The sequence below is a fragment of the Sorex araneus genome, chromosome 2, assembly GCF_027595985.1.
Source record: "Sorex araneus isolate mSorAra2 chromosome 2, mSorAra2.pri, whole genome shotgun sequence".
Taxonomy (NCBI): domain Eukaryota; kingdom Metazoa; phylum Chordata; class Mammalia; order Eulipotyphla; family Soricidae; genus Sorex; species Sorex araneus.
Genome location: NC_073303.1, coordinates 80,182,103 through 80,205,867, shown reverse-complemented (window position 1 = coordinate 80,205,867; position 23,765 = coordinate 80,182,103). Strand labels below are relative to the sequence as shown.

Genomic DNA, 23,765 nt, shown 5'->3' with positions numbered 1-23,765 from the left:
CAGGCTTTGGGGTGCCAGGGATAGAACCCAGGGCTTCAGAGAAGGCAAATTTTCTACCTGCTGTATTACAGATCCAGCTCCAGGAGTAATTCCTGCTGACAGAGCCAGCAGTAAGCCCTGAACAGTTGGGTGAGCCACAACACCCCCATCCTGGTCTTCCCCTCCCCCCAATTTAATGAAATTAGGACAGCAAAATTTCCCATCACACCAGAATGTCTAAATTGATTAGGTCGGGCTGGAACAATAGCACAGCGGGTAGGGCATTTGCCTTGCACGCGGCCGACCCGGGTTTGATTCCCAGCATCCCATATGGTCTCCCGAGCACCGCCAGGAGTAATTCCTGAGTGTAGAGCCAGGAGTAACCCCTGTGCATAGCCAGGTGTGACCCAAAAAGCAAACAAAAAAAAAATTGATTAGGTCACCAATGTCCAATTAAATATGGGTAACAATTCAGTTCTTAGAATGAAAATTGCTAGCATAGTTTCATGATAATTTTAATGTTTCCTTACTCTGTCACGTCAAAACTATGAATGCCTAACCATGTCTGTAAAATATCAACCTATTTTTATTTAAAAAATTTTGGGCCACATCTGGTGGTGCTCAGGACTTACTCCTGGCTCTGCACTCAGGGATCACTCATGGTGATGCTCAGGGGAACACATGTGGTGCTGGGGATAGAGCCTGAGTCAGCTGCGTGCAATGCAGGTACCCTACTCTCTTTTCTTGAGCACTCTCAGCTTGTGACACAAGATGATACTAGAGGTTGTGACAGTAAACAATGATTCTAAACCTTGCTCATACACACATTATTTCTCATCTAAGTGTGTGTGTGTGTATATCACTATCACTGTCATCCCGTTGCTCATTGATTTGCTCGAGTGGGCACCAGTAACGTCTCCATTGTGAGAATTGTTACTGTTTTGGCATATTGAATACACCACGGGGAGCTTGCCAGGCTCTGCTGTGCGGGCGGGATACTCTCAGTAGCTTGCTGGGCCCTCCGAGAGGGATGGAGGAATCGAACCCGGGCCAGCACGTGCAAGGCAAACGCCCTACCCACTGTGCTATCACTCCAGTCCTTATATATGTATATATACATATATATATATATATAATTTATACTTTTTTTCTTTGTAGATCCAGGGATCAAACTCAGGGCCTTATACATGCAAATAAGTGCCCTGCTGTTGAACTACATCAAACCCATTTTGTTGTTGTTTGGAGGGTGCATCTTGCAGTGCTCAGGAGTTATGCCTAATGGTGCTTGGGGGCCATTCATAGGATGGAATCCTGGCCTTCTGTATGAAAGCATGCACACTAGCCCTTAGAACAGTTTCCCCAGCCTATATAACACTTAATGGTCTTTTTATTTCTTTTTAATTTTAAATTTATTTTTATAAAGTAGTTCACAATATTTGATCACATTTAATATTCAAACACCAGTCCCACTACCATTACACCTTCCCACCAACATATTTTGGATGTTTCCATATGAACCCCAACCCTTGCCCCAAAAGTGGAACCAAAATAATTTATATTGTATTGTTTGTTATGAGTAAACTACTGAAAATGCTCCAAAAAACTTTCCTTAGAGGAGAGTGTGTGAATATTGTTTTATTTCACCCAGGGGTCATTAAGTCCTTCTATAAAAGCTTAGTAATATGTTGCTAAGGGTTGAGCCTGTGTATGTATATATCTATATTATATATATCACTGTATCACTGTCATCCTGTTGCTCATCGATCTGCTTGAGCGGGCTCCATTCATCCCAGCCTGAGATTTTAGCACCTTCACTTTACTCATCCTTCCCAATGGTGCCACATTAGAGGCTCTTCAGAGAAAGGGGAATGACACACGATTGTTACTCTATTTGGCATATGAATACGCCACTGGGAGCTTGTATATGTATATATACACATGTATCTGTAAAAATGTATTTCCCTCTAAGAGTGGTTGCCTTCTACTTTAAACGCCATCAAATATGGTGTGCTACTCTTGGAGTACGAGTGATGTGAGGTATGAGAGGCTGTGCATCCAGGATAGGTTCACTCATGGGTGAGGCTTGGCCCTGAGCATGTGGAGAGTGGCTGTGAGCATGGCAGCGGATGAGTTCTAGAGGTTTTTGACTGCCGGGGCTGGGTCCCTTGGGCCTGGGAGGGGTCCTGAATGAAACAGCCTGGCACAGGGTCTGGCGGCATGGCTATGGCAGTTTTGTTTTATGCTCTCTTCTGAGAGAGGACAATGTTTCGAGATGGTGGCCATTGATGAGATTATCTGGTGCCAGCGTGAGGTCGCTTGTGAGTGTGACTGCAGAGTTACGGAAACGTGGGGGTACATGGGCAGAGGTCACACATTCCCGGTTCCACTGAATGTTCTTTTTATTTCTATGGCCAGGTAGTCTGTTTGCCCTCTATTTTTAAAATGCAAGCATCAGTTTTCTTCTCATTGTTGGCCACAATCATCTCATCTTGTTCTCATCTCTTTAACACTCATTGCTATTGGGATAAAGTCCTAAAGGCCCCTGCAGATCTCCCCTCATCATCTCTTGCCAGGCTCCTGGTCTTTCCTTGGACACTCTCAATTCTAACTGGATCCTAATTCTTAAAGGTTCTGGGTTCTGTTTTCTGCCTCCAACCTTCTAGTGTATTGCTTTATTTTATGCCTATAAAATCAGTTGTCTCTGTTCTGGAGATGTAGCTTAGTGGCAGAGCACTTGCTTGTATGTATGATTGCCTGGATTTGATACTCAGCAATGCAAAACACATGCACATACCAACACCTTCTCCCCCACCCCCCAATTGCTTCCCCATTAATACTTTTTTTTTTCCTTCTTGGTTTTGGGGGACATCAGTGGTGCTCGAGGCTTACTCCTGGCTCTGTACTCAGGGATAACTTCTGGCAGGTTTGGGGGATCATACCAGGTGCTGGACATTAAACTTGTGCAAGGCAAATGCCTTACCCATTGAACTATTTCTTCAGCCTCCACTATGCGTTTCCTGGGAGCCTTCCTATCTTCTGAATTTCAGCTTATTGTAAGGTCACTTTCCTCAGGGAAACTTCTCAGGGGTGATTTCTTTCTTTTTTTTTTACCAGCACACTAAGATTTTTTAGGTACTTTTAGTCTCTATATGTTAAGTTTGGTGATAGCAGAGATCATGTCAGACTGTTTAGCATTTCTGGTAAGATACAGCTCAGTTCAATGAAGGCATTTGATGAGAGCAGTATTTTATTGACTAGCCAATTTCTTAAATCACTGAATTTTCAGTAAAATAATTTAAGGTGTGGTAGAAAAACACTATTATATTTTTACTAACAAAGTATAAGTAAACTAAGAAGTGGCTCTGACCCTCACTATGGCCAATAAAATGCTAAAATTCTCTGACTGGTTTTTATAGGTAAGACTCTTAAAAAGAATGGAAAGATTCTTCCAAAGCATTGCCAGGGGTAGCCCAGAAAACTTCCGGGCACTGCCAGGATTTCCCGGGCAATCTGGGCCCGAGAAGCATCTGCATCTGTGGGCTCTCGCACTCAACCACCGGTTTGTTGACTGAATATCACTTCCAAAACATTTGGAAAGAGGCTAATAGTATTTATTTCCCTCAAGGCTGGAGACAGTACATGAGGTAAGGTAAGGCGCTTGCTTTGCAAGCAGCCAGCCTTGCTTTTATCCCAGGTACCACATAGGATCTGCTAAGCACTGCCAGGGCAGTGGGATGCTCACTCTTGGGCACGAAGCCAGAAGAAGCCCTGAGGGGCTGGTGGGTGTGGCCTCCAGAACAAAAGGAAAAACAAACCCTTCCCTCACATTCAAGAATACTTTAGGATACTGGAAAAAGAAAGGAACCCTTCCCATGAAACAATGAAAGAGCCATTTCATTTTAAAGAGTTTTATTATGGGATGTCACTATTCAGGACACTTCAGAGCACCTTATACTTCTAACTGGACTTTTGGTTACTGGTTTTGAAAGTGTTACTTGAATGTTTTTCTTATACAGCTTTCAGGCAAAAGCAAACATAAATCAGTTAAGCAATGTTAATTTGATTGAACAGTTTATCCTTAATAACCTGAGACATCAATCCATGGATAGCTTCTATGGTAGTTTTACAGCTGGAAAGACAAAAACAAATAACAGGTCACGAACTGAAAACTGTTTCAAACACGCAATTTTCTTCCATTTCCATGGTTCTGTTAATACTACTCTAACCATACCCACGTGGATGTGCTGAGAGCCTTCTGCAAGTTCATTCACTACTTACCAGCCCCTTTACAAAGAATGACAATGTAAATTCTTTAATATTCAAATTGATATGTTAATTTTATATTTGCTAGCAGGCTGGAGAAATGTTGGTTTAGGTCATATATAATTTATGTTTATAAAAGAACTCTAATATTACATTAAAATCTATTGTTATTACTTAGAATTAAAAACTTTTAAAACTATTATTTTTTTTCCTCCTGAAACAAACATTAAAAAAAAGTCAGACAGTTAAAAAGTTAAAGAACTTAAATTATGGAATTGGTAAAAAATAAAAAGAAAACCACACCAATACTCAATTTTCAAGTTACCTGAAATAGAAAATTCCCTTCCTTTTCACTAATATTTTTGTCCTTTCTACTTTTATTCTATAATTGGAAATCTTAGTGAAAATTTTCCTTCATAAGAAATTGAGATGTCAGTACCTATATTGCAAGCCATAATGCCCAAAAGTAGAGAAAGAGTATGGGGGAAACTGTCTGCCATAGAGGCAAGGGGAGGGGTGGGATGGGGGGGGATACCGGGGACATTGGTGGTGGAAAATGTGCACTGGTGGAGGGATAGGTGTTCAATAGTTGTATGACTGAAACTCAAACATGAAAGCTTTGTAACTGTGTCTTATGGTAATTCAATAAAAATAAAAATAAAAGAAACTGAGATGCAGGTGAAGATAAAATTAAAAAAAGATTATACAGGTGAAAGCAAGTATCAGTAACTCAAAAATTAAAATTCAAAAGTAAGTACTCAAAAATTAAACATACCACCAAGAAAATTTAATCCAATTCACTAACTCTACCTTAATAAAGCAATGTAAAAAAAAGTAATGAGATAATTTAACTCAATACACTTTGCCTTCAATTCTCCTTTATTTTTCTTAGTGACTAGCAAAGTTTTTCTTAATATGGTAACAAAACATTTGTTAATATAGATGCCAGCACAGTCTTTCCTTCCTCCCCATATCTAATTATCACATTAAAAATCAGTTTTTTTTTTTTTTTTTTTTTTTTTTTGTGAAAGTAGGCCCGAGAGTGTAAGTGAGCTATTGCCCTTCTTCCCCCAACCCGGCGCTGCCTGGAGCACACCCCAGCACAAAGCCAGGAACAGCCCCAAGCACTGCTGGATGTGGCCCAAAATACAAAAACCAACTTTTTGTGAAAGCAGGTGTGATTTAGTAATCTTTCCTATTATAATATATCTGACGTAGCGCATAATTATTTTCCAAGTTACTGAGAACAGCCCTACGTTTGTTCTTAACTTTTTCTTTGGCGCGGATGGGTGGGGAGGGGAAAGGGGTGTCAGCAGGGGCACACCCAGTATCGTACCCGCTGTGTTATATCACTCTGGCCACGGTTTCTCTCAAACTCTTGAGAGTGAAATTTGGTACACTAAGTGATTACCCACAGGATAATTTAAGAATAAGAGCTACAATAATTTCTCTGATATTTAGGCATTAAAACTTTTAAAAAAATCTTAATTTTATATAAATTTAAATTTCTCAGAAGAGAACATCATGACTAGGATTATCATTTTGTAATTATTATTATTATTATTTTTAGGGGTGAGGGTGAGCACATCTGGCAGTGCTCTGAGGCTGTTCTCCCAGCTCTGTGTCTGGGTCTTGCTCCTGGATGTGCTCAGTTCAATGAGGCTGGCCACTGAACATATGGGGTATCAGGGATTGACTTGGGTCAGCCACATGCCAGGCATGTGCCCCACCCTTCAGCCCTATTCACAAATCTTGAAACAAAAAGAGTTACAGTGAAAGAGATTTGTTCTTACCTGTCTCGTGTAGCTTTGGCAAGTTTGTCCTCTGACTTTCGGTCATGTGTTTCTAAACCCAACATAAAACTTCCTCGGCCCAGCTGGGCTTCTGACTGCTCTAGCTTTTCAGACAAATCAAAGACCTGACCTGTGGTATAGTCTGCATTCTGTAGAGAAAATCATATTGGGTCAGTACACAATACAAAACTGCTAACAGTAAATAGTATCTGTGTTTTATTTAAATTTTCTTCCCTAGCACATTTCATTTATAAAGAATTCCACTGTGAAACCTAAGTGGATAGTCAATGAAGTAGGAAATCAAATTATACCAGCAAATCTGATTCCAAAGTTCAAGCAGTTCAGATGTAGAATTTTATCCTTTTATAATTTCAAGATTAAATTAGGAATCTCCCCACCTGCCTTTAACTGTTCAACTCTAGTATTTACTACTGAGAGGTTTTGAAGTACAGAAATCTAGTCTAGTTTCTGGCCTTTTGCAAATTAATTGGGGGAGTGTCTTTACTTTTCTGAATCTTGAGGCCTTCTTAAAAACTGGGGAGAAATACAATTATTTTTTCTTTGGTTTCTGGGTCATACCTAGTTGTGCTTGGGGCTGACTTTTAGCTCTACACTCAGACATCATGCCTTGTGGGACTTGGGAGAACCATATAGATGCCAGGGATCAAACCCAGGTCAGGTGCATGCTTGGCCTTAATCCCTGTACTATTTCTCTAGTCCCAGTATTTTCTTTATATTGGTAGGGGAAGGGGAAGGTGCCAGGGATTGAACCTAGGATCTCACACAAGTAAAACACTACTACAGAGTTACTCTCTAGCAATACAATACTTTCTACGTTGAGGATATTGTGAAGATTAAATTAAGATTATGTGAAAAAGGATATACAATGCACTGGTTGAACTTCACAAGAAGAAAACTGCCAACCTGATCAAAAAATGGGGTGATGAAACGAACAAAACTTTCCCAAAGAAGAAATCCGAATGGCTGAGAGACACATGAGAAAATGTTCCACATCACTAATCATCAGGGAGATGCAGATCAAAACAACCAAGAGATATCATCTCACACCACAGAGACTGGCCCACATCCCAAAAAACAAAAGCAACCGGTGTTGGTGTGGATGTGGGCAGAAAGGGACTCTCCTTCACTGCTGGTGGGAATGCCGACTGGTTCAGCCCTTTTGGAAAACAATATGGACAATTCTCAAAAAGTTAGAAATTGAGCTTCCATTTGACCCAGCAATACCACTCCTGGGAATATATCCCGGAGAGGCAAAAAGGTATAGTAGAGATGACATCTGCATTTCTATGTTCATTGTCGCACTGTTTACAATAGCCACAATATGGAAAAAAACAGAGTGCCCAAAAACAGATGACTGGCTAAAGAAACTCTGGTATATCTACACAATGGAATACTACGTAGCTGTCAGAAAACATGAAGTCATGAAATTTGCATATAAGTGGATCAACATGGAAAGTATCATGCTGAGTGAAATGAGTCAGAAAGAAAGAGACAGACATAGAAAGATTGCACTCATATGTGGAATATAAAGTAGCTGAGAGGTACAAGCTTACAATGTTGCAATTTCTGACAGATATGTCTCTGGACTTAGTTACTAAAATACTAAAATACAGAAATCCAAAACCGTGTGGCTGCTAGTGCGGCCTCTCGACCTCATATCTCTTCATTCTCAGCAATGGAAAACAAATTATCAAATGCTTTCTTTTCAGCAGATCGACTATAGGAGGGAGAAACTCCAAATCAATAATAGTGAGTTTTTTGTTGAAATATTGAATGTAATCAAAGTAAAGTGAAAGTAAAGTGAAATTTACCAGTTACACACGCGGGGTGGGGGGCTGGGGAAGTGGGGGGAAAGGGAGAGGTATACTGTGATCCTTGGTGATGGATTATGTGCACTGGTGAAGGGATGGGTGTTTGAACATTGTATAACTGAGACTTAAACCTGAAAGCTTTGTAACTTTCCACATGGTGATTCAGTAAAAGAATAAACTAATTAAAAAAATAAGATTGTGTGTGTGTGTGTGTGTGTGTGTGTGTGTGTGTGTGTGCATTCTTGAGGCTGTACAATTGATCTCTGGCAAAATATATGTATCTGTGTAAGCATGCACAAACTCACACATCTAAAATCATATAACTATAACCACATTATAATTTAGGCAGTAGTTTTCAACTTTTTTACATGAGCAGAACAGCACTGGTTGTTGGGAAATCACTGCATTACACTGAATGCGTTAAGACCAGTGGTTTTCAACTGACTTAGAGTACTGTATTTTCATATGGTCATGGCACATTTGATAAGCTGAAATATATACTGCAGCACTGTCATCCCATTTGCTTGAGCGGGCACCAGTAACATCTCCATTGTGAGACTTGCTGTTACTGTTTTTGGCATATTGAATACGCCACGGGTAGCTTGCCAGGCTCTGCTGTGTGGGCGGGATACTCTCGGTAGCTTGCTGGGCTCTCTGAGAGGGACAGAGGAATCGAACCTGGGTTGGCTGTGTGCAAGGTAGACAATCTACCCGCTGTGCTATCGCTCCAGTCCAGAATATATACTATTTAAAAATATTATCTCATACTTTAAAAAAGAAATTTAAATCATTAAATAATATTTAATGGTGATACTGTAAAGAGATTTTTATGAGCTCTTTCATATCCCCAGTCTATCTTACCTCATCCATTTGGGGTAAGTCATACAATTGTAGACTGGAAGAAAGTTACACCAATTTTTCAAATCAGAATAACTTTTTTTCCTTGTATGCAAAGTATGTAACCTTCTTGGGGAAGGTTGGGGAAAGTGGTAAACTGAATACATTCCCCCCAGCCCCCGCTTTAAGCTGCTGCAATGTTTGAATATAAAACCACAAGGGAAAAAAATGTGACCTTTTAAAAAATTATTAATGTCCTCACTATATGCAGTGTTGGAGTGCAGGGATAGCTGGGGCCAAGCAGGCAGAACTGTAGCCTTTACACAGAGCTTCCAGTCTGCTCTGGTCTTAGTGTTTTCTATTCTGCCAACAGGTATCACCCCTGGCTGCTAGGAGTATACTTGCCTCTAAGGAAAAGACACGTCTAATGTATTTTCCCAGAACAGGCTCAAGGATGGACATGTGACCTAGGCAAAGCGCAAGATACAATAAAACCAAGCCAGGAATGTGTTGGGTGTGGTGTGTATGAACATGAAACAGTGAGGAGGTCTGAAGCTAGTGCTTTTACATGAAGCCTGAAACTGAAGCCAAATGTGTAAGGCTGAGTGAAGTACCAAGACCTGACAACAGAATAAATTTAACTCTGCCTCAAGGAAGCTCTGCTTCTGGCCTTTGTGGCTTGCATGAAACCCCCCATTTTTTTTTGTTCAGGTAGTTTGGTTGTGCTTCTTATATAACCTGTAATCAGAGGCAACCCGAGATTCCCGATTTAATTAAAAATCTGTCTGGATTCCTTGGGGGCGTGCCCTGCATTCGAGAAGGCTGTGGGAAAGGTTTCTTTGGTCCGGAGGACCCAGGAAGGGATAGTAGATGGTGCAGAAGTTGCAGAGAGGGTGGGGACTGGTGCCCTTGACATTCTACTTGTATTTCCCTTATTTCCTTCTGCAAGTCTCTGTAAGGCAGCTCCCCCTCATCTGGTCACCAGATCTGCCATTTAGATGTGGTTTTCACAACACTGATTTGGCCTCTTGTGCCAGTTCAGCTTTCCGAAAGCAGAATCTGACTCTAGCTAGCCCTAATTGTCTTTCATAGAGTAGCCTTTCCAGGAAAGAATTTCATGTATTAAATAAGTTATGTCGCTCAGGCAAAATTCAAATGCATTCTCTGCAGGCATTAATACTTACAGTAAGCAGGCTGGAGGAACTCAATGTATTCACCCAGTATTTATTCCACAAAAGTTCAAGCAATTTGCGATCCAAAGAGGATTTGAAATATGACACTTCTAAAGCATAGTATCTATAAAACAGAAGCACAAATTTACTAAGTAAAACACAAACTTTGTTTTCAACCTAGCATGTAAAGTGATTTGTCAAATTTAAATGAAGTACATTTTATAAGCAAATATCATGTATTTTGTCCAGTAGAACAAGTAACCATTCTTATTTCTTGGAGGTACAGCCTCAAATCTTGTTTCTTTTTTCTTTTTTTTTCTTTCGGGGTCACACCTGGTGATGCACAGGGGTTACTCCTGGCTTTGCACTCAGGAATTACTCCTGGTGGTGCTCAGGGGATAATATAGGATTCTGGGAATTGAACCTGGGTCAGCCAAGTGCAAGGCAAACGCCCTACCCGCTGAGCTATTGCTCCAGCCCCAAATCTTCTGTTTCTTAAACTTTGTTGCATTACATTTCTTCCTATTCTAAGCCTCGTAAGTCTAAGATGTTAACAACTGCTCAGAACTTCTGAATAACATGTAACATGTTTACATGTTAATGTTGTTAATAAATGTCATATAAACTTAATAAACTACCTAAAGTGAACTATAATTTTATTAGGTTTTCTTTGTTTGGTTTTAGGGACTTTTCAGGTGATGCTTAGGGGAACATGCTGGAATTGAACTGGGGGCTCCGGCCAGCTATTTGAGCTATCTCTGTGGTCCTTGTTAGGTTTTTTAAAAATACTTAAAAGGACATATGGATTGCTCATAACTCTTTTTCTAATCCTTTAACTATAATCTATTGTATTTTGAAAAACCAATTCTAAGGTTGGCAGTTAAGTTATCTTTAAGAATTATTACCAGTTCCAAAGGTGCTTAATTTAGAATTAGAGTTGGCAAAGAAAATTTGGTTAAGTGCCTGAAAAACACAATTTAAAAGTAATACAGGGGCTGGAGTGATAGCACAGCGGGTAGGGTGTTTGCCTGGCACGCGGCCGACCTGGGTTCTAATCCCAGCATCCCATATGGTCCCCTGAGCATCGCCAGGAGTAATTCCTGAGTGAAGAGCCAGGAGTAAGCCCTGTGCATCGCCGGGTATGACCCAAAAACCAAAATAAATAAATAAAATAAAATAAAAGTAATACATATTTAAGAAATCTTACTAAGTTTTTCATATTAATGGAGACAAAGTAGTACAAGTGACTTATTTTCCTGATGGAGCTCACCATTTAAATGGGAGGTATGGTATGATTCCACACAGATAATTTAATGATATATAATGAATGTAGTGCTACAGTGCATATATAGAAGCAATCACCTACCAATTAAAGATAATGAGTGCTCATAGTATAGAGTAGCTGAAGTGGTTATTTAGGGTTAGAAACACATAGTTTGAACTAGCCCCAGGGAGCAGGCAGGATTCAGTATTACCCTTAGGAGTTTGTAGTTTGGAGAATAAGGAGTATAAATGGCAGAGAACTTCAAAACACTAACGAGAGCCCAGGGATACATTTATGCCTAGCAGGATGTGGAATGCAAGCCTAGCGTGTGTGAAGTCCTGGGTTTCATCTCTAACCCTACAAAATAACGAAACAGAAACTAAACAACATATAAACAAAGGCAAGAGATGAAAGAAGTTAATGAATCAAGTTGCTGGAACACTTTCAACAAGAAGGAAACTAGAAAGCTATATTGGGATCTAGCTGCTGAAAGGAAGTTGAAGAATTTCAACTTGTGACTCATAGATGGTGTTTAACATAGCAATGACATGGCCAGAGGGATGTTTTAGAAAGCAAGCTGTGGGAGGACTGTCAGAACAGAGAAATGGACAAGTATGCCAAAAGGACACCTCTGTAGCTAGGCAGAAGCAACGAAATAGAGTGAGATTCAGGATAATGGTCCAAAGGGCACATAGCTTATTGGTTAAGTTCAGGAGAGAAGAAACATGAAAGGGGGGATGGAGAAATAGTACAGGGGTTAGGCACTTGCCTTGCATGCAGCTGACCTGGTTTTGATCCCTACCACCAAATATGGCCCAAGTACCTTTAGGAATGATCCCTGAGCATAGAGCCAGGAGTAAGCCCTGAGGCAGTTTAGTTGGGCCTCTCCCTTCCCACAGCCCAAATAGAAACTGTAAGAAAGAATAAAAATGTAAGGCTATCTGAATTAAGTAAAGATCTTTCTATAAAGAAGTCTCCTGTGCATATCTAAATATAGAAAGATGAAGGTAGTGATATGTATAAATCCAACAGTATAATTCTTGAGCACTTATTATGTCCTGGAATCTTTATATATATTCTCATCAATCTTCTTATAGGCAGGGAGATTTATTGTGCTCAAATTTGTTTCAGATATTTTTTTGGGTCAGATCTTGGAGTGCTCAGGGACTATCCCTGCTTATTATCAACAGTGACCCCTGGCAGTGCTCAGAGGACTATATGTGGTGCGAGGGATTTGAATTGGGGTTGAAGGGATTTGAGGCAAACATCTAACCTCTGTTCTCTTTCCTTCGCTCTTATTATTTTCTGTATAAAGAAGTAGACTCAAAGTTAAAACCTTACTCCGAAGTGTACATGATGAGTTGCTAGGGAAGGATAAGGTTGTGTCTAAAATGAAAAACTATATTTTTAGATGTATAGTGTATAGTCTCTTGCCCTTGCACCTGGCTGTCTTCACTGGGTCCCTCAGAGAGGGTGGGTTGAGTCTCCTTCCCTGCCCCGAGCAGAGCCATGCCAGCCGAAGACCTCCAGAACTCAGCCACAGCCATGCTCAAGGCCACTTTCCATGTGCTTGGATGAGCCTCACACATGAAGGAACCAGCAGAGGAACCCAGGTATGTGGCACCCAGGGCTGAGATCTCCAAACCTGCTTGGATTGGGACTGGGCCTCTTTCACCCAGATCCCCCATTTTCCAGTAGCTAGGCAGTCCCACCCACAAACTGCCCCCAATGCCGTGTAATCCCATCAACGGCCAACATCTAGAGACTATAAAACCAAGCTCCCAAAAGCGCATGGCGACATCTTACAGCCTACTTCTCCGTCTTGGAGAACCTGGCCAGCTACCAAGAGCTTCCTGCCGGCATGGGAAAATGTGGCAAGCTCCCTGTGGTGTATTCATATGCCAAATACAGTAACAATGATGGGTCTCATTCTCCTAACCCTGAAAGAGCCTCTAATGCAGCTCTGTTGGGAAGGACAAGTAAAGAGAGGCTGCTACAAATGGAGACATTATTGGGCCTGCTCGAGCAAATCGACGATCAATGAGATGATAGCGATAGTGATAGCGTATCCATTTAAGAGAATAGTTAAGAAAGGAGCCCATTAGAAGGGGTTCATATCATGAAGGGATGCTGGGGCGGGTAGGGGCTTAAGAGGAAAGGTCAGATACAGAAAGGGGTGGCCAGGGAGAATCGCTCAAAGGATGTGAGTCACATTGGCGAGCTCCTGTTTAATCTTGGGCACTGCATGCATCAATGAGCACTCCTGGGAGCACCCTACCCCTAACAATACAGAAAGGGTTGTACCTCTGAAACTTTATTTATTTATTTATTTATTATTATTATTTTATTTTTTTGCTTTTCTGGGGCACACCCGGCGATGCACAGGGGTTACTCCTGGCTCTGCACTCAGGAATTACCCCTGGCGGTGCTCAGGGGACTATATGGGATGCTGGGATTCGAACCCGGGTTGGCCGCGTGCAAGGCAAACGCCCTACCCGCTGTGCTATCGCTCCAGCCCCCTGAGACTTTTTTTTAAAGGAAAAAAAGATTTGTTAGCATGAGCACAGCAATAAATATTTAAAGTTACAAAGATGGAAAGAAAGGGAACTCAAAATTGGAGGTTTAGAATAGTTTTCATGTGTGAAAAATTCTGGATCACCTTAATGTAATTACTGTTTTAATTCTGTAGTTGTTGATGCAATGTCTTATTTATTTATTCATTTATTTTTTTGGTCTAATATGTAATGATTAGTTGCAAATTTCAGTAGTAGAGCTGAAAGAATATTCAAAATTACTTGTGAAGCTAAATCCTCATCTTTTTAGGAAATCAGTAACAAAAACTATCTAGAACTGAAGATCAAGAAGGGAGATAATACAAGAATAATTTCTATTAATTTGAGTACATCTGGGACATGAGAAAGGGCAGAAGGTTGTTATTTATTATATTTCCCAACTACTAGACTTTTTGTTTTTCGACCACACCCAGCAGTGCTCAGGGCTTAATCCTGGCTCTGCAATCAGGAAGCACTCCTGTTGGGCTCAGGAACCATATGGGATACCGGGGGTTGAATCCAGGCAGGCCATGTGCAAGGCAAGCATCTACCTACTGTCCTATTGTTCTAGCCCCAGAACAATTAGACTTTTTAAACCATGTGCTATATAACACTGATAACATTCAAGCTAATATAAAGAAAACCTTGTATTCCATTTATAGTAATGTTCTTTAAAGCTAGTATCTTTTAACATCTATAATACATTCTATGTTTAAAACAGACTTGGGGTGTGCACTGTGATCTGCCCTGGAGAGAAAAAAGGTTCAGTGATAGGAGACAGGCTCTAGGAGATCATATGGTTGTGTGGTCCATGATGGGTAATAAATCCCATTTCAGGTGAGACATGAGGTTGTTCTGAGAAGAATTATAAATTGATATATTTTAAGAGACTCCACCTGGCTGACACACTTAAGGCAGAGCAGGAAAACTTGCTAGAAGGTTGATTTAGTTCAGGCTCCAGAGGGCAATGGCTTCAGTCCAAGTTTTAAAAGAGAAGTGATAGAATGTATCTTGAGTGGAGAAAACTGTATTTTGGCTTTATGCTTTTAAAAACTGAGATATAATTCACATAACATTCATCATCTTAGGTATAAAATTCAGTGTTTAATTTTTTTTTTTTTAACTTCTGGAGTGAAAATACTTAGGAAGAAGTTTTGGTTGGAATCTGGGTCTCCTGAGGGCTGCAGACATCTAGTTCTCTCACTTTATGATGGGGAGGGCTACACTCAGCGGTACTGGTGACTGAAGCATTAAACCGGGTGCCCATTAAACCGGCTGATGCATGCCCCTTCAGCCCTGTGGGTCATCTCCCCGGCCCAAGGGCTGACCCTGAATACAACTCTATCTCAACAACTGATTTCATGAATGGGCCAAATATCTTATATAGTGATCAAACGTTTAGGGTTTTATAAAAGAGAAAATCACAGATAAGACCAACAACTATTAATGGGGCCTGAGAGTGCACTCAGAAAGCTGAAGTGCGTGTGCTGGGCCGAATTCAAGGCACCGAATGCCCAGCACTGCTGAATGTAGCCTTAGTGACTGTCAAGCAATACTGAGATGGCCCTGATGGCCCCTGTACCACTGGGTCTAGGACTGGCACGGCTGTGCCAAGCATTGCCAAGAATGGCCTGGACCTTCTGAGTACTGCCTGGGAGGTCTCCAATCCAAAATAATTATTGACGAAATTTTTGAACATTCTACTAGATTTACATTTCTTAGTATTATCTTATTTTCTTGGTTTTCAGGCTCCACCTGGTTACGCTCAGGGGCCACTCCTAGCTCTTTGTTTGGGGATTGCTTTGGGCAATGCTCAGGGAACCCAGGATAAAACAGGGGCTTCTGGCTCAGCCCACTGAGCAATTTTTCTAGCCTTATATTATATATTAGAAATATATAATATATTAGAAAATGAATAAATATATTAGAAAATGAATTTTCATCTTTTTTTTATCTATAAAATCAGGCTGAGTTTAGGCTTGCTCTTCAACCTCATGTTCTCCCTTGAACATGTATCTTGCTTGCTTTTTTCAAAAAAATTTTCATAAAGTTGTTCACAATAATGGATTACATTCAATATTTTGACATCAGTCCCACCACCATTATACCTTCCCACCACCATTATTTTGAATTTCCCCACCATCACTCAAAACTGCCAAAAAGGCAGATGCTGGATAATTTATTTTAAATGGTTTGTTATGAATAGCAAAAGATGTCGTGCCCCTGTGAGAGCAGCGGCACACTCCTGGAATTCTAAATTTTAGATTATTAGGGTCTGGAGAAATCTCTGCAACGAGCTGCCTCGGTGCCAAGATTTTTTTTTTTTTTTGCTTTTTTGGGTCACACCTCGTGATGCAAAGAGGTTATTCCTGACTCATGCACTCAGGAATTACTCCTGGCGGTGCCAGGGGGACCATATGGGATGCTGGGAATGGAACCCAGGTCGGCCTCATGCAAGACAAATGCCCTACCCACTGTGCTATTGCTCCAGCCCCGTTGGTGCTGAGATTCTTTTGTGTGTCTCTGGATGATGGCCGTTAAGGAGCTTAAGTAGCAGCTGGAGGCCCATTCCTTCCATGGTGTGAGTGACCTCTAGGGTCCCATAGGGCAGGGAGTTTGCTATCACTGATCTCCAGTACCTGGGCTTCTCATTGTTGCTTTTTTTTTTTTTTTTAATGTTTCTTCATTTGCCTATTTGCAATCTGGAGAAGCCTGTGTTTTCACTTGAACACAAACTTCTCCCTTTGCCTCCCCTCACATCTTTCTAAATAAGTTTCAATAACTGTCTTGCTTTAAAAAAAAAAAAGCTTTAGACCAGATAATCTTTAATTTCTTTTAATGATTTAGACATCAGATGCATTTTTTTTTTCTTTTTGGGTCACACCCGGCGATGCACAGGGGTCACTCCTGGTTCTGCACTCAGGAATAACCCCTGGCGGTGCTCAGGGGACCATAAGGGATGCTGAGAATCAAACCTGGGTTGACCACATGTAAAGCAAATGCCCTACCCACTGTGTAATCGCTCCAGCCCCATCAGATACATTTTCAAATTACTTACTGTTTGCAATGTACACCAAAGTCTTCTATTTTATTAAGTGGAATAGTCTGATATTCAGAAGGTCCTTCATCAGGAGGCTTGTAGCCCTAAACAGAGATGAAGAAAAATGACAGATTACTGGAAAGAAAAGAAAGGAAAAGCATGTTTTTATGCAATTTTTTCTTTATAAAAAATATTAGTTTTGGGGAGCCAAATTCTGAACATAAACATTCTAATGTGGGGTCAGTGGATCCTTGCTTGCCTTGCATCTAGCTGACCCGGGTTTGATCCTTAGCACCCCATATAGTTTTCTGAACCCAATAAGGAGTGACCCCAAGCACAGAGTCAGGAGTAAGCTCTGAGCCCTGTCACGTGTGATCCCCCATGCTCCCCCACAAAAAACACAAAAGCAACAAAAAACACATTAAAAAGATACAACAATAAGCGATCCATAATACCCTTCCTCAACCCCATCTGTGCCGTAATCTGGGTTTGGCTTCCCAATTTATTTTTCTCTTACTTAGGTGGATGTACACCTGTGCTAATATCTATTTCAGCCTACCTGCTGTTCCTGCAGAAGGAAACAGATATATTGCCTCTCTTGTTTCTCTAATACCTATTAGACTATTCTTGGCATACAAATAATTATAAACAAATGAGGATGTGATTGTCGTAAAATTAACAATATCTAACAGAACTGTGTTATTTTTTTGCTAAGGCACAATTTATGGAAGTTGATGAATAACTTCTAAATACTAAACTGCTTTAGGACAGAATGAAATTTCAATCATAACACATCTTTTAAGCTAATTCAAGGGGACCAGGGCCATAGCACAGCGGACCCGGCTTTAATCCCCAGCATCCCAGGGTCCCCTAAGCACTGCCAGGAGTAATTCCTGAATGCAGAGTTAGGAGTAACCCCTGCACAATGCCAGGTGTGACCCCCCAAAAAAAGCCAAAAAAAAATTAATTCAAATATTTAGGATTTAAAAAATAAAAGTATATATAATTTGAAGGGTTACCTTTGGGTATGTCCTAAAGGCTCCAAGATTGACTTTCCCTGCAGATATTGTTCTTGTTGGATCAATCTATTAGGTAAATATATTTAAAAATATTCTGATTATAAAGTCATCATATACTTCTGTTAAGTATTACAAACTTAGAAATACATATACATATATAACGCTACACTCCCATGCACAATAATTAAAATAACCAAAATGGAAAAAAAAAATAACAGAACCCAAACACCTTAAGTCATTAAAATGGCTAAGTATAGAAATGTCTCATAGTTTATTTAGAAATTAATGTAGTTACTATAACCACTAAATGTTATTTGAATACCTGTTCACTTAAAAACATTTAATACATGATAATTCCTATCTTCCTCATATAATCTGGACTGCATCTAAAACAGTAAGCATAACAAGAGCAGCTCTAGTAATTCCTGAGTTACCAAATCAGTGACCATTGACTAAATGCCATAATATGCACAGAACTGAGACCATGATGCTAGATCACCCCATTTTATAGGGGGGAGAAATGCAGAGAGATTAATTCATTCAAAGCTCCAGTTTCTATATGGATCCAAACTTAGGCAAACTGATGTGAGAGCCTTGCTCTTGACTGCATTATTTTTCTCAATGTGACTACTTCGATGAATCTTCATTAGAACTTAATTAAAACTGTTAAAATACTTACTACAACTGCTACGAATGGTTCCTGGAACTGCTGATTGAGCATCTGAGTACTGACATCAATCCCAGAAAGCCAGCAACCATAGCCGGGGTGGCTATGATACCAGCCAATTGCGTTTTCAAGGCGGCCAACCTAACAAACAGAGGCAAAGGAGCTTGAGGTTTAATCTTAGAGATATCTGTTTACAGAGCATGGGGAAAGAATATTTTGCAGCATAGTTCACAGTATCTATTACATTCAAATTTATTTATTTTTATTTATTTTTGGAGAGCACTCCTGGCCATGCTCGAGGGACCATATGTGGCGCTAGGGTCAGAACTGGGGTTGATGAAATGCAAGGTACCTTAATCCCTGTAACATCAATTTTCAACTTTATTTTCAATACAGGTTACAAAGTACAAGACAAAATATAAGTACAGTATTTTGATATCGTTTCCTGGCAATTTATCCAGCTTTTCAGCCTAAATATCATCACTAGTCACTTACACATGATTGTGGAGACATTCTTTACATTATAAATAGTCTTTATATGTATGTCAATTAACAAAAACACAATATTCCATATTCTGCTTTTCCCTTCAAAAATATTTTTTTCATTAAAAACAACTGCGTGTGTGTGTGTATCTATCTATATCTATCTTAAAGGCTAGCAGATCATTGAACAAAACAGATTCCTCTCATTATCTGTTAAGCAGATCATTTCCACATGGTGAGATTTGATAGGTTAATTTTTGGGCCTGGATATAGCAAACATTCCCATACTTCAAAAAATTGTCAAATTATACCAAATAGGTACATTCTAATTTTCGATTGTGGAGAAACAAATTATTTATTTTTATATTTGGGCACATTTAGATTATTTCCAAGCTTTTGGTCTGAAGACTTTACACTAGGGGATAGAGAGATAATACAGGATTAATGTTACGGTGCTTGCCTTGCAGTGACCAATCCTCGTTTGATCCCTGGCACCACATATGGTCACTAAGCACCAGCCCTAAACATAAACAAGCAGCAGCTCCCAGGGAGCTACCAGGTATGGCCGTCATAAAACAAAGACTTTACATTTCTTTTCAAGGCCATACCTAGCAGTGCCTAAGGCATACTCCTGTGGTACTCGGGGCAACATACCCTGGGATGAAACATGTACTCCAGCCTTCTTAGTTAGCTCCTCAGTACTAAACACACATGATAATGAGTGACAACATTTTATATTCAAGAATTTTTATTGTGATATAATTGAAATGTAACATCATAATTTAGATACTATGATACAATGATCTGATATGTGCATATTATAAAATGATTACCACTAATTAGTTCAGAACCTCAGAGTTCTAATTCTTTCATTGCTTGTGACAGGAACTTGCAAGATCTACCTTTATTTATTTTTTTGCAGAGGAAGAAGTGGTTTTGTGCCACACTCTGAGATGCTCAGGAGATCATGAGGTGCAGGAACTGAACAGGGGTCAGCTGCATGCAATGCAAGTGCCTTAATCCCTGTTCTATCTCTATGGCCTAGACTTTCTGAATGTGAGAACTTATTTTTAAAAAAATTCATCTTCATCTCATACATTTTATATAAATTGTTGAAAATATTTAGAGTATAAACTTCAATGTAAAGAGGATAGTTTTGTTTACAAATTCAGAAGCTGCTATGAGACTTTAAATTTGCAGAAACTAAACTATAGGGCAAAACCTTTTTTTTTTTTTTTTTTACCTGTTTGGCATTTTCTATGTATGCGGCCATGTACTCGTATGCAGCAGCCTGAGCATTTACTCGGGTTTCAGTGCCCTCTACAGGTAAAGCGAAACTGTCCATAATGATCATGGTTTCACCGTCCACTTTGCCCAGCATCAAGCCCATCACTTCCAAGTTGCCTCCAGATCTGGCATGCATCACCATTTTCAGTAGAGCCAGCGCTGAGATTTTGCAGTATTTAAAGTAATGGTGACTACAAAATAAAAGCATGATTTGAAAAACTAAACATTCTTAATTATCTTAAGTTTAGTGAAGACAGTAAGTATTGAAGGAAATTACAGCGATGAAAAGGAGGGAAAGTGTCTACAATGTGAGAAACAGAAAGTACGTGTAATTGTCTTATAAAGTGGTCCCATTTTTTATTATACAATTCAAATAAAAAGGAAAGGATAACAAACAGTTGAATAATTAATTCCAACTGGTTGTCCCTGACCCTTAAAAGATGTTACTGAGATATTGTGGTTTACAATACTGTTAATGGTAGTTTCATGCACACATCATTTCAACTGCACACCCATCACCAGAGTGCTCACTTCCCAGTTTCTGCCACCATGGTCCCAAATGCCCTTCCAGTCTGCCGCAGCCCTCTCCTTCCATGCCTCTACCACCCAAACTAAATTCTATGGACCAAGTCTATAGTTCTGTTGCCTTCAGCCACTTGTTTCTCCCTTACTGTGTCTTTAGGTCCCATATATGTGATCATTCTGTGTTCATGACAATTCTTAGGTCTAACCAGGCCTCATGATAAAGAACCTAGGCTCTAATATCCATGGCTGACTCTCAATCCTTGCATTGCTATGACATAAGCAACAGTCTTGAGATAACTACTTAAAACTTGGGCCTCAGTTTCTTTATATGTAAACAGGGATATTTAATAGAGCTCTTAGGAAGAAATAAATGAAATAATGAATATTAAATGTCTAGATTAGTGTCTGTTATTAATTTTTTTTTTGTTGTTTGTTTTGTTTAGGGGGTCACACCCAGAGATGCTCAGGGTCTACTCTTTAACTCTGCACTCAGGAATTACTCCTGGCTTGCTTGGGGAACCATATGAGATGCTGAGGATCCAACCTGGGGCCTGTTGCACCCTAACTGCTATACTACCTCTTTGGCCCCCTGTTATTAAGATTTTAATAAGTGAGTTGTTACTTAAAAAAGAATACTGTCCAAGAACAGTGTTCTTGGTTTGTTTTATTTGTTTTTGGGCCACACTGGTAGTGCTCAAAGCTTACTTCTGTTTCTTTGCTCACTGGCGGCAGCTTAAGGAAATTATAGTGACTGGGGAGTGAACCCAGGTCAGCTGCGTGTGAGGTAAGTACCTGTTAGCTTTTTTCTCTGCCCCTCTCCCTCAAGAATAGTGTTCTTTTTCTAGTATCAAAATAGGAAATGTTGCCCTAGTACCTTTATTTCAACTATGGTCATTCAGAGTTTATCATCCATAGGTGTGACAAAACTAATCTTAAAATTTTCCATTTCACTGATGCAAAAACCAAGGCAGCTGAGATGAATCTAATTAAGAGCCACAATCAGACAGTGAATGAGGGAGGCTGACAGTTGCCAAATATTTCCTAAATACATCAATTTAAAATGTAGTCTCTTACAGAAACAGAAAATCAGGTCAACTAAGCCATATATAAGATAGATAGTTAGAGAATGTCTCCTGAGAAGCCTTTTTTTGTAAAAATATTCTTATAAATTTCAATCATAACTGAAAAATACGGAGAACTGGTCTTGACATAAATTAATCAAGAACACAAGGAGTGATCCCTTAACCCAGGGCCAGGCATAAGTCCTGAGCCCGATCGATGTGCTCCATCCTAGCCCCCCAAAAAAACCAAAACCAAAACCAAAAAAAAAAAAAAGGACATGTGGAAAATCCCTAGCTCAGGCTCAGCCCACAGAAAGTATCCTAAAAGCACTCCCAAATCTAAATATGGGCAATTAAAATTTGCCTTGTAAACAATGGTAAGGCAGATAAGTATGGGCTTATTGTGGATCATCACTCCTTTCAATCGCTTTTTACTCGTTCCCAGATCGAATCTGCTCTCATGAAAGGACAAAAATGCTGTGGGTAAAAAGATATAAGGATTTTGCTCAGAGCATGACCTTTTAGCTCTATTGATATAATTCCTATCTCATTTGGGAGACTGGATGGACCTCGGAGTGCCTCTAAAATAACAGACACACATACACACAGATTTACACTCTAGGGCTCACTTAATTTCTGAAAAGAGAAGCAGTTTCCATTTCGGGATGATCCCCCAACAGGTGTTAAATCCCCAACAGGGTTCAAGGCAGAGTGTGGCATCTGTGACAATATGGTCTTTGAGAAATGACACCCTCTGTTCTATACCCTCCAGAAGGAAACAGATTCAAGAGACAGATGGGAACTGAACGCAAACCTCTAGGGAGAATAAAAAGTAGCCCCCAGATCCCTGGGGCGCTACTTCTTTCTCCACCCATCCTAAGAGAACAACTAGCTCTCCACGCCCTTCAACTCCCCTCCTCGGAGCCGCTCATTAACTCCTGCCACGCCTCCCCTCCCCCGCGTCTCGCCAGGGACCTCCTCACTCCTTAGTCCAGGGCTTGGCCGCTAGGATTTCCTGCTGCTGTTTCTTGTCGTATTTGTAGATTTCATCGATACTCTGGGCTTCCTGCATGTTGTTGGCCAGTTCCCAGGTTTTCTGGGCCATACCACTCCCGGACGCCGCCATCGCCGAGAAATCGGAGAAATCGTCGCCCCCACAACCACAGGCGCAACTTGAGCCCCCTGGATCTCCGGGCGTGGGCTTCCGAACCTGCCCACCGCAGGTGTAGACTCGAACTAGACTCCCGAGGCGGCCATGACACCCAGAACCGGAGGTGAAGTTGGTACAGACCATTCAGGGACGGCGCGGGGGTGTGCCCTTCGCAAACGCGACACCGCAAACGGCTTACAGTAAACTTAGGCCCCGGGCGAATCTCTTTCTGGGCCGATATTGAGGTCCTAATATCCAGGACTATTAAGTGTGCGAATTCGGCCAAGCCGCAATTAGGTGAGGGAATGGTATCGCCTTCTGCGCCGGAAGGAGGCGCGTGACGGCCTGCCAGTGAGGGGAATGGGCTTCCTTTGTCGCGACTGCGCAGGCTCGGCCTCTGCCATAGTGAAGTGTAGGGGGAAGGGGGCGCTCTGCAGCTTTGGCCCGAGTTGGGGAGAAACTTTTTATGCTGGTGTAGGCCCGCTAGGTAAAATAAGATTCCTCCTCCCCCATTCTCTCCGAAAACAAGGATGTCTCTGGGAAATTCGACTTAGTAGTAGTTCTGGATGGTGATTAAGAAAGCTAAACCTGGCATCCTAGTTGGCTTCCAAAAGATTCGTGGCACATGAGTCAAGTCCTGCGGGCTGGCGTTTACGTTTACTTTTTACATTTTGTGAGGGGCGTTCTCTAGCGTTCGAGGCAGACTACGGGACTTTCTGTAGTGCTTATAATAAATAGCATTAATATGAACTGTATTTTGATACAGTTGAGTCTTAGGTATTGCCCCGTGGCACCACCTCTATCCTTAGGGCTGAATTAATTTTCGCATCCCTGTTTTCTT

The 23,765-nt window shown here is 40.6% G+C and overlaps 1 protein-coding gene across 1 annotated transcript; it reads right to left on the bottom strand.

Moving 5' to 3' along the window:
- Nucleotides 1-3,871: 3,871 nt before the first annotated feature.
- On the bottom strand, nt 3,872-23,072 carry COPS5 (COP9 signalosome subunit 5). The gene is made up of 8 exons (XM_004602411.2): nt 22,758-23,072; nt 20,145-20,379; nt 18,431-18,559; nt 17,752-17,817; nt 16,751-16,836; nt 9,889-10,000; nt 6,036-6,184; nt 3,872-4,108 (listed from the first exon to the last, which is right to left on the bottom strand). Exons 1-8 carry the CDS (start codon nt 23,066-23,068, stop codon nt 4,024-4,026), a joined length of 1,173 nt encoding a protein of 390 aa, XP_004602468.2. The 5' UTR covers nt 23,069-23,072; the 3' UTR covers nt 3,872-4,023.
- Between the last annotated feature and the right edge of the window lie 693 nt (nt 23,073-23,765).